Raw genomic sequence first — 11,568 nt, 5'->3', positions numbered from 1 at the left:
ACAATTCACAGTTGTTGGTAATAGTATTCGATTCTCTGTATACCTGTTTCAGTAATAGTCAGTTGGTACTTACCTTTATCAGGGGAAATTCTTTCATCAGAGGAGGGTGAAGCAGTCATTTCTTTTTGAATAGCAGGTTCTATAGTGGGAATAAAAAGCAAAATTATGATATATCTATTGGTATAAACCTGTTTCGACAACTGGTTAAGGTTCATATTTATAGACACCATTCATTTCCATCCAGAGCCTCTTCATAACCTAAAATGGAGGTATTTTTACCTTTATTTCTATTGAAGATTAGGCTAAAAGTATAAACAAAATCAGAGTATCTATGCAATGAGTTGCCTCCACCCGAACGGCACTGTTGCAGGGCGACATAAAGTCAATTAAAAACAGAGAGAGACTGTTCACCAGGCATTTGGTAATAAAATTAATTTGCGTTCTTCTGGTGACTATTTACTTGGTCATGTGAGAAGCAATAAAGTCAATTATTGCTTCTCACATGACCCTTCTATTTTTATAAGCAGCGCTCCCCATTCTGCTGCTTTCAAGCAGCCAAAGATCAAGCAAAATTAAATTGTGTTACAGCTTGCGTTTACAAACCAGACACTTGTCATCTTCCTCCAGAACAGCGTGGTCCAACTACAGGCCCGTGGGCCGCATTAGCGTAGGAATCAGAATATTCCGTCACGGTCGACTTGATTATGCTCAATTGGATAAAGTAGAATTCGGGCCAATTAATCCCAAAGTGAGATGTACCCTGCGGTTAGATGTCACTGAAACAGGTCAGCCGCGGTCAATAGTCTCGCTTTAGATCGACCCCGTCAGAATGTCATGCGGGTCTACCCTAAAGTACACAATCCTTGTCTGTGTACCATTCTTGTAAATGCTTATCCCTTTTCAGCTCGAATGAAACAAGGTCTACAAAATGTAAATAATGCTTCTAATGAAAAACATCTGCCCTGTGACACGGAATGGCCCGTTTCGGTGAGTCCGATCCCTTAACAGGGGATTTTTTCAATTTTTTTTTTTAAATTATCGGGTACCGTAGCCTAATTATCATTGCCGTTTTAGGGCTAGGGGTTTGGGCTAGGGGTTAGAGGTTAGGAACTCACCGAATCAGACTCACCGAATCGGACTCACTGAATAGTAGCAGACCCCCTGTGACAGGTGGACAGGACAAGCCTCATTAAAAATGCTACTGTTGAATTGAAACATCCCACTTCAATGCAAAAGCAATTGAGCTTCATCCAGTCTTTCAAGGGTAGCTTTAATTCTGGTGGAGGTGTTTGAAAAGATCCACAAAAATGTTTAAGTTTGAAAAAAAAGTTCAAGAGAAGACTGATAAATTTGTTTTAGTCCTTGTTTCATTCTTCTTCATTTGAGCTTTTGGGACCGAGATTCTAATTTTTATCTTTTTTCTACTCCAGGATCATGATGTTCTCCGACTTCACTGGAAGGCTACTCGAGAGCAGTCAGGCTTTGGTTTCATCATCCAACACATGTAGACCTTTCACTTCGCTAGGTCGGTAAAAAATGGTGCAATTGTTGATGATGTTATTTGTAATCTGCCTCTCAGCACCACATCCACAAGAAGAAGAATATGCCATTCCCCACCATTGATGCATGGTTGAGCAAAAAAAAAAAAACGACATCAGAACAAAGTGTCTCAGCAGGGAGAAGTCGATGGGTGTCGACATTGGGGATGAGGATGAATGAACATTGAACAGTATCATATCTGGTAGTATTTGACTTCAATTCAAATTTCCATTCATGATCCACGTTGATCAGAAAGTGCTTTCCAGACGCAGTATTCCAAACATATGGTTTAGCAAAATGTGTGCACCAAACGTAGCACACATAATTATGTTGCACAAATGCACGACAGTCTCTTTTCTACTGCATGATTTTTTCATGATTGCATTTTGATTGTGTCCCATTTTGGGTACGGTATGCTTACAAAAATAAATATAATAATGTAGATACACATTACACAAGGTATGTTTTATTTGGGTGGAAAATCCATGGATGCAATTGTGTAACTTGACATTTTACTAACTAAAATCAAGACTATAAGAATTATATTTGAAGAGGAGGACAAAGCGCAGGAAAACTTTGCATTTTTTCTAAAAGATGGTCTGCAAATTTGTGAGTGTTATCATTTTAGCCTATTGTCTGCATTTTATGTCATTAATTGTTATTCTACTCATTATTCAGCACAGTTAAATAAAGTTGACTTTTTTGCCTCACCCATGATTTTTTGCCCTTTTCCTTGGGCAAAAAGCAAGAGATGTTAATGAATATTTTTAGTAATATTGCACAGAAGCAAGTTAGATTTGTTTCAAAAGTACAACCAATATTAGTTCACAACCAATGCAAAACAGTTTTGTTTCAATGTTTGCAACATAATCTATACCAAAGTTTGTGTTTTGTGGCTTTTTTTACCCCATCTTACTACTCATGTATTTGAATTTAACAGCAATTAAAACTGTTTAACTTTCCAGCATGTCATGTTAAACTAGTTCACATAAAAGCAGTAAACCAAACGGTAAAGTATTGAAAAGTGTTCAGTGTCTTGCAAATACTATTTAATATGTCATTGCCTACCTGGAATGTAGCTTTCACTGTTATTGGATTCTGAATTTGAAAATCCAACTGACTGATCTTCAACAAAAGACTGGTTGACGTGTTCTTGAGAACTATTATGCAGTCCTACTTCTGTAAATCTAAATAAAATGCAAGAGAATTATGTATAAACAAATCCAAATATCTACAAACTAATTGAATAATAATCACTGGAGAAGCAAATTTATTTGAGCATACGAGTATATTGGGAATATCAAATCTAGAAGCACTTCACTTTGCAAACCATTATTGATTGAACATCCCCTAGATGTGAATTGCAATATAAATGCAAATTATATATACATATGATTAAACTTCAATTAGTTCATATTTAAATAATAACTGTTGTTGCAATTTTCCTTTTATAAGCTAGTGGGCTACGGAATGTTTTCCACAATAAGAAGATCAGGGCAGGACTATACAAACATAGCTAGAACCCGAGCGGCATATTCTCCTTGTTTGTACAAACATAACGTTTAGAAGTTCGTATTTTAAACAGTGAGTAAATAAAAAGCTCTGTGGACCCTAGATTGGAAACTACTGGGTTGGTCTAAGTCAGTCTTTCTCAACCTTTTTTGGCCCAATGCCCCCTTCATGAACTGGCAATTTTTTATCTCCCCCCAACAAAGACAATTAATTACGAAAAGCGAATATAAAACTACAAATAATATTAATACTACAAAAAGTGCTCAATGCCAAGCAAAAAGCCACACAGAACGAATTACATCAAATATAGGCTAGTTACCCGTCTCTAAAACCCTTACAGCCTGTTTTACCCTAAAAGGGGATCATCAGAAGGTCCTTTTTCACATAGAATTCTATTTCTATTAGAATAAGGATCTTTTGATGATCACCCTTTTAAGGTAAAACAGGCTGTAAGGGTTTTAGAGACTAGTAACTATATTTGATGAAAAGCAAATTGGCGAGCATAAAACCAGTGTAGGCCTACTGGTAGTCAGTGTGAACCTTGGGCTTGGTGAGAAAGTGCCAGTTTCTTGATATCCGGTGTAAAGCCAGTGAGAAACATTCGAAGATCACCTCTTATGTCAAGTGTGTTTTGCTGTTTGGTATGTAGCAGAACAACACAGCTGAATCCCTTTTCCACTAGGTATGAGGGCTACCACGAAAATATGAGCTCTTTGACGAAATTGTTACGTTGGGTGGTAGATGGGTTAAACCAGAATGACCTCTAATAATCAAAACGCCCCCCTTAATCCGAGATAATCATACCACTCCCTTGCAAAATCAAATAATCTGTCATGAGAAATACAAGTATTATAATTATTCAAAATTTCAATAGCTTTTAATGTAAATGCTGTATATACTGTACAATGTATGATACATTTCAATAGCTACCTGGTAGTAGGTTGAGTTTCATCTGAAAAGGCTTGTGATGAAGAAACAAGGGGAATTTCAGAGCTTTTCCGTTTCATTGAAAAGCATCACACTAAAGTGTAAACTTCATTCAATTTCAATTATTAGCAACATTGTACCTGCATCTTGAAATAAGCAAACTCTTAAATCTTGAACAAATACAAAAAAAACATGTAATTGAGGAAATAAATTGTTGTATAAGTTGCAGAAAAACTGTTTCAAATTGGTTATTATTAGGGGTGTTCAATTTCGATTATTTGAATATTCGAAATTCAAAATTCAATTTATTTTCGATTTCCGAATTTCGAATATTACAACTATTCACCACACTGCAAAATGTGATTTTATTGAAAGAAACGACATGAAAATTTGCTAGAAAACGCGAAAAAAGAACACAAAATAACGTTTACAGCTCCAGGCCCATGTTGGTGTTTAAGAACACAAGCAACATGGTCACCCATCAGTCGGGATCTCAGCTTCGTGACGGTTAGGCCAGCTTTTGAAAACGATCGCTCCGCTGAAGCCGAGGTCGCTGGGATCCCAAACACTTCAAGTTCATTTTCACAGCAAACGATTCACTGCCGCGACATTTCACTGACAGAAGTTTCGACTCGAAAGCGACATCGAGTATGTTTTCAAGCGCATAAAGCTAAACGCACACTCCGTCTACGTGGCAAATTATGTTGTTTTTGGGTGTATTCAACATCTGATGACACTGAATCGACACGAAATGGTAGATTTTTGCTATGTCCCAGGCAGCAAAATCAGTCATTTTTACATTGATTCAACGTCTGCAGACATTAAATCAATGTAAAAATGACAAATTTTGTTGTCTGTTGTTGGATTGTAGCATTGCAACTCGTTCTAGTGATTATTTATCGCGAAGCTGTTGTGGTTTGCATTCAAAAAGTGTTTTCCTGCTTCCGATCGCTAGTTCATCTATTGTTTTATGTATATATCAATTCAATACAAAGTTGCCCCCACACAGAAATATGCGTGGGGGCCTGGCCCCCAAGTAGGCCTGTAGCCAGGCGGGGGCCAGGGGGGCCTCGCCCCCCCCCCCCCCCCCTGGCAAAATCTCAACATTCTCGAGCAACAGCTACAATTATAATGATCTTGCCAATTTAACTTTTTTCGGCCCTCCCTTGCTCTGCGGTCTGGCTACGGCCCTGCCCCCACGGCTTAGGCGCCTATGGATTTGGTAAATAATGGATAAAACTGCGACAAATCTCAGCTTACACTTTCTGCTATTGCACAACCTAGCTATATATATATCTTTATTCTTGAGAAAAATTTGTGAAATTTGGCATTAAAAATGCCAACCTGGCATCCCTGGTGCAGGACTGGCCGTTGGACCCGCGAGAGCATGTGATAGTCACGTGATCGACGATGCGCATGCGTCGAAGTCTTTTTTTGCCTGCAAAATGTGACAAGACAGATTTCGCGCCACTCGAGTTACTTTCAACCGGGTTCAGCCGAAAGGGCGGCTATAATTTCAAATATACGAGGTCTGGCTGAAAAGAAACGAGACTGACGCCACAGATTGCGTAATACAAAAGTCTCACTCGAATCAATGCTTTCACAGAGTTTCATAACATCTGTTGAGTGTTCGACAGATGTGTTGTCACAATGACATTGTTGCGTTTGTTTTTAGGGAGAGTTAAGTGAAGGTGGTAAAGTATCTGTTAACAATTTCCATAAAACTTTTTTATTGAATAAAGTGATTTTGTTTTCAATTTTGCAAAATGACAACTGAACAAAGAATCAACATCAAATTTTGTGTTAAACTTGGAAAAACAGCAACATAGACTTTGAAGATGCTGCATGAGGCTTATGGTGATTCTTGCATGTCGAGAGCAAGAGTGTTTGAATGGCACAAGCGATTTGTGGAGGGCAGGGAGAATGTAGATGGTGATCCCAAATCAGGAAGGCCTTCCAATTCCTCATGGTGAAGCAATTTTTGATCTCCAAGCAAATCACCACATTGCACCATCCACCTTACTCTCCAGAGTCAGACCTTGCTCCTTGTGATTTTTTTCTGTTTTCAAAATTGAAGGGGATAATCAAGGGAACACGCTTTGAAGGGGTTGATGATATCAAAACTAACGTGATGGCACACATCAAATCCGTAGAAAAAAGAGAATTTGAAGAATGCTTCAGGGCATGGCCAGGAAGAATGACAAAGCGCATGGAAGCCGATGGCGAATATTTTGAAGGTGACCGTTAGAGAGGTCACATTAGAGTTGTACTTCGTATTCAAAGTGAACTTCATTTGCTATGGGTTTCAATAAACTTTACAATTCACCAGTCTCGTTTCTTTTTAGCCGGACCTCGTATATGTCCGATACGAAAAACGAATTTCAAATATCACCTTAATCGAAATCGAAAATGAACACCCCTAGTTATTATATACTGGATGAGTAGCCTAATATGATAGGCTATCAACGATTTAAAAATGCAAGGTAAATCAAAACCAGCAATCGAACATCTGGTAAACTTTGTACGGTATATACATAATTCTTTTAAAAGTAATAAAGTAGGCTAGTGATTTTTAGCTTTTGAACACACAGTAATTAATAATCACATAGGTACCAACTTAAAACAAAACAAAGCTAAAACGCAAGTTTATTTTTTGTCGCATTCAGCATGGAAATGTGGGATAAAAAACCAACGTCAATAAACAGAAATATGCACCAAAACAACTTTCTCTTGATGGAAAATAAGAAAAAACTGGCCGATTTAAACATAACCCATTGCGGAGACAACTGTGCTGACATTCCCTTTCAATGCTGTTACAATTTATTTAGAAAAATTGCAGTGCAGGGATCATTTAGGGAAGCATGGCATATTAATTGTTATCTTGCAAGGATATAAATCTAGCCACTCAAATATGCTTTTTAAAAAGTAAATAGTAAGCATTGACATCACTTGGCATATGTCGGCTTCCCACTTTATGATTGCTTATCAAACTATTTTAATTTTCAAATTCAGTAAAATTTGTGTTGTACAAACGTTCAAATAATCTTGCAAAACATTTTTGTGTAACATTTGCCTCAGCATATGCATCAAACTTATCATTGAAAAGTAAACACATATTATATACATACAGAAAAAAATCCAACTGACCAAAAAGTTTCTAAAATGCACAGGAAATCTGCTTAAACGTATCCATTGTTTTATTCCATCAAAATCCTAAACCAAATCCTATCAAATGTAAGCAAATGTCTAATTTTTCGGCATAAATGTCTGCAATGTCCAAAAGTAAAGTGAATGAAATGAGCTTACCAATTGAACGCATGCAGTAAAAGAAAAATAAATGACTATAATACCGTACCATGCTACAATCCTATGCGCAAGACATCGTATTGCCAAAGTTTGCAAAAAATATGCTTTAATTGTAATTTAATTGTTGACAATACAGTGTGTTGTGTGATACAGCACTTATGAACTCTCTCAAATTTTGGCAGAATTGTAAACAGTTATACATAGGATTATAAGAAAATAAAACCAAGCAATGATATGTCATTTAATTTAATGCAAACAATTAATTGATTTTATGTGGAGTATTATAATATATTGGAGTTGCTTGGTTTCATCTGCTTATGTTTCCACAATGTTACATCTTCACCAAAGTAGTACGATTGTATGACACAGTTGTAATGCCTATTGCAACCGAGTCAGTAAATACACATTCCAAACAATAATGCCCATTCAAGAATAAACCCTTTTTTCTTGAGCAAATTGTTAGACACATCAAACCAAGAATCGTATCAAAACATCTTGACAATGAGACACAATTACCGTATTTTACGGACCATAAGGCGCACTTTAAATTCTTTTTTTTCCTCATAAATTGATCGTGCGCCTTATGGTCCGATGCGCCTTATGTATGGATCAAGTGCGGTAGTGCTTTATTGCCTACACTCAAAACCAGTACCGATATACTATTATATATGGTCCGGTGCGCCTTATGGTCCGGTGCGCCTTATAGTCCGGTGCGCCTTATGTATGAACAAACAACTAATCAAAGCAATTTATTGACAGTGCGCCTTATAGTCCAGTGCGCCTTATGGTCCGTAAAATACGGTAACTGATTTCATCTATGAATGCACGGTGGTAATAGCTAAACTCTCTCATCTACTGCAACAGGTTGGCATTTACTTTTTGTGTATACATATATTTTATTGTTCATAAAAATTAAAAATAATACAAATTTAGTTTATTCTTGTTGGAATATGAACATACAGTCTACGTGTCTGCAAATTCTACTTATTAATGAATGCAGTGTGGTACAAATTGAGATAGTTAAATCTGATATTAGACAAAACTAGTTTATTGTTCAATGGTGAAAATCCTCAGACTATGACAGGCTCCATATATATTCAATATTTATTAACAAAGTTGACCAGCAAAAACCTAGTAGGGGAAATACTAGCATACAAAAAAATTATTGACTTCAATGTTGCAATCCAAAATTTTAAAGTTGCTACAAATAATAATTCGAGCTTTGTCCATTAAGTCATATTAACACTAATAAAATTTTTGGATTGACTCGTTGGAAAGGTAGGAAAAATACTTTTTTGCGGCTTGAAATAATCTGCTGGTGCATGACATTCAAATTCAACACTTTCCATATTATGAATGAGCTCGTCGCTGGGGCCAATGTAAAACAAGGATGGGTCAAATTCAATGTTTGGGTCAATCCGTTTTATTGGCAGTAACCAGGTAAAAGAAACAAACTTTTGACAAAATTCATCAGTCATAAAGGCATTGCATTGAGCATAGTACTTCTGATGATCTTCTGCATCGATCACAGATACAATGTCACCACATTGAAAATATTGGCCTTTATAAATAATGAATTCTGAAGTTACATTCGTACAACCGAGAGAATCTGGCTTGGTTGCAGGCTTTACTTTATAAAAGCTTCGTCTGTTTTTTCCTTTTGAAACGGTCTTATTTCGAACAGATTTTATTCTTGTAATTTTGTATTGTCTTGTTCCAATTTTATCTGCCCTTATTCCGCTGTAATCTTCATTCTTATTAGATTCTTGATCAACATAGCACGTTTGACATATGTATTCCCCAGGTCCAATTCTGCGCCAAATTGTAGTAGAGTTTGACTCACAAAACTTGCACTGAGGCTTCAAAGCACCAAAAGGCATTATTGCCGTAATAACCCTATATATACTGTATATCGGAAAATTAACCTTGTCAACACAACTGAAAAATAATGAGAGACATTAGAATTTACATTTGATAAGCTATCTTTAATTAAGCCCAAGGACACAAAAAGCTCAGTTTTCTCTTTCATTTGCACGTTTATAACAGATATTCTATTTTCCATACAAAATTTTCATCATTAATTTTATCAAGTAGGCTATTATATAAGTGTAAGTTATTAGGCCATATTTAATAAAAATTAATTTCATTTGTTTTTATAAGCTTCTTTCAAACAAATATGATTACTGTAGTAAGTGCATGCCAGGTAGATCTCATATTCTCACATTGACAATATAGGCACTGCCTCAGGCCTTAAAACTCGTGTTTTTTTCCGGCAGCCATCGTGGCCTACCAAGAGCGATTTAGATGGTACCGGTATACATATATTCCAAATAAAAAATATTTTGTTGATCGCTTGGCAAAAATGTAAAATAAGAATAGTTCTCTTAGTCACAACAGAAAGTGGTGATTCTATTCTTTTATTATATGTTTTAATGTAGCCTATGTTGATGAAGCTAGTAGAGAGTTTTTGATACTGACAGCTTGCGTATTAATTTGTTTACTGAGTGCATTACCAGCATGCTAGAGCTTTACATTCTCACCATTATGCTACGCTACCTTGTGCAATGCTTTATTTAATGAGTAAGGGGGCCACGGCCAAATCCATCCATTGAGTTTGATATGTATATAGCCTACTTTATTTTAAATCAAATATAGTTATTACTATCTGAAGCCTTTACAAATTGTTTCACCTAACGGATCATCAGAAGGTCTTATTCAAATAGAATAAAGTCACAGTATACTTTATTTTATGTATATATTGTATAATGTTGCTTTTTATGTAAGTTACCGATACTAATAATAGTTACAAACAATAAGTTACAACAATAGCTTAGGCTAATCATTTATAGGCTACCTTAACAGCTTTAGGCTCACTGTGATAACGTACCGTATGTCACTGTATTCGCCTACACTGTGTATTAGACAACAGTACTTACAACTTGGTCTATAAGATGGATTCTAAATTTATCAATTTCACACAAATTCCAAATTTATTAACAGGCTTAAATCTTATACACAACAATAATAACTAATAAGCATAGACATAACACAGAGAGATCAAGCGGCGCTGGTTCGACTTTAGGGTGTGCACTTGAGCAATGCATTCTAAGGACTGCTCTCCATTCAGCGGCACCTAATGGATGGAATAATTCCCGGCAACAACACTTCAACAATCGGAAATTTCACTTTGTCAATCTCGGTAACCGGCTCTGCGTCAAGAGCTTCTACAAGTATGCAAAACTACCAGTAATCATCTATTAAGGCTTTGTCAGTCCGAGGATAAAGATTCAAAACCAACCAGCCAAACCAGACCCAGTCAAGCCTTGAAGCTGTCCGAAAATTACAAAAAACAAAAAATACCAGTGTTGCCAGACTCCACTAACTTAAATCCAGAAAAGTAACCAAACATCTCAATCCTGGCAATTTCGCATAGGCTACTTGTAGAGGTTTAGAATCACTGACCCAGGCTCAGTCGCGACATTTTTTTCCTACAAACTTTTTGCTACTTCGCATAGAGTTTGTATTTATACCGTGTGAATGCAAACCTTTTTGGTTGGCGCGTTTGGTTCAGTGGTTCCGCCTTTTGCCTTATAATCGTGTGGACATCGGTTTGACGCCCATCGAAGTCAATTTTTTTTTCTTTAGGCCTACATTAATTTTTGTGGTGAACATAAGCTTTTCAAAAAAAGTAAGGTTAGGGCTAATGGGTTAGGGTTAATTCTTAATCAATTCGGAAAATCTTACTTTTAGACTAGTGACCAGAATCAATTTCTTTTTTCAACTTTTTTAAGCTTGACTAGACTAGGTGTGTCTCCAGGCTACGTTTTTTTCAAGTTGAATGTTTAGATTTGGACCTGGAGGGCGAAAATCGGCTGCTGTGAGGGCGAAAATTGGTAAAAACAGTTACACGCGCCGCTAGGTAACCAGTAATGGCTACACTTACCGAAATATGCAAATGGGACAGAAATCTCGTGGGAAAAAAAATTTCGCGACCCGGTCACCGAGACTGACAGAGTAAAGTTTCCGAATGTTGAAGTCTTGTTGCCGGGGAATTATTCCATCAATTAGATGCCGCTGAATGGAGAGCAATCCTCCGTGCGTTGCTCAAGCGCACACCCAGAGAGTCGAACCAGCGTCGCTTGACCTTCAAGCTTCTTCGTTCCAGAAGTCACGCGCTAACCAACTGAGCTATCGGGGCGGTGATTGAAGTGTTGTTGTCTGTGAATTTGCAGGGGTTAAAGGATTTTTTTATTGAATGTTTATTATCCTCTGTTGATAGCAGAA

At 36.8% G+C, this 11,568-nt stretch overlaps 2 protein-coding genes across 2 annotated transcripts; both read right to left on the bottom strand.

The window, feature by feature from the left end:
* Positions 1–5: 5 nt before the first annotated feature.
* On the bottom strand, positions 6–4,111 carry LOC145776636 (uncharacterized). Its single transcript, XM_082587867.1, has 3 exons — positions 3,982–4,111; positions 2,608–2,726; positions 6–139 (listed from the first exon to the last, which is right to left on the bottom strand). Exons 1-3 carry the CDS (start codon positions 4,056–4,058, stop codon positions 6–8), a joined length of 330 nt encoding a protein of 109 aa, XP_082443993.1. The 5' UTR covers positions 4,059–4,111.
* A 4,005-nt stretch (positions 4,112–8,116) lies between these two features.
* LOC145777662 (GATA zinc finger domain-containing protein 1-like) lies at positions 8,117–9,213 on the bottom strand. Its single transcript, XM_082589093.1, has one exon. It carries the CDS (start codon positions 9,162–9,164, stop codon positions 8,514–8,516), a length of 651 nt encoding a protein of 216 aa, XP_082445219.1. The 5' UTR covers positions 9,165–9,213; the 3' UTR covers positions 8,117–8,513.
* Between the last annotated feature and the right edge of the window lie 2,355 nt (positions 9,214–11,568).

This window comes from Aplidium turbinatum, chromosome 9, assembly GCF_918807975.1.
Source record: "Aplidium turbinatum chromosome 9, kaAplTurb1.1, whole genome shotgun sequence".
NCBI classification, from domain to species: domain Eukaryota; kingdom Metazoa; phylum Chordata; class Ascidiacea; order Aplousobranchia; family Polyclinidae; genus Aplidium; species Aplidium turbinatum.
This window is presented reverse-complemented; position numbering and strand designations above follow the sequence as displayed.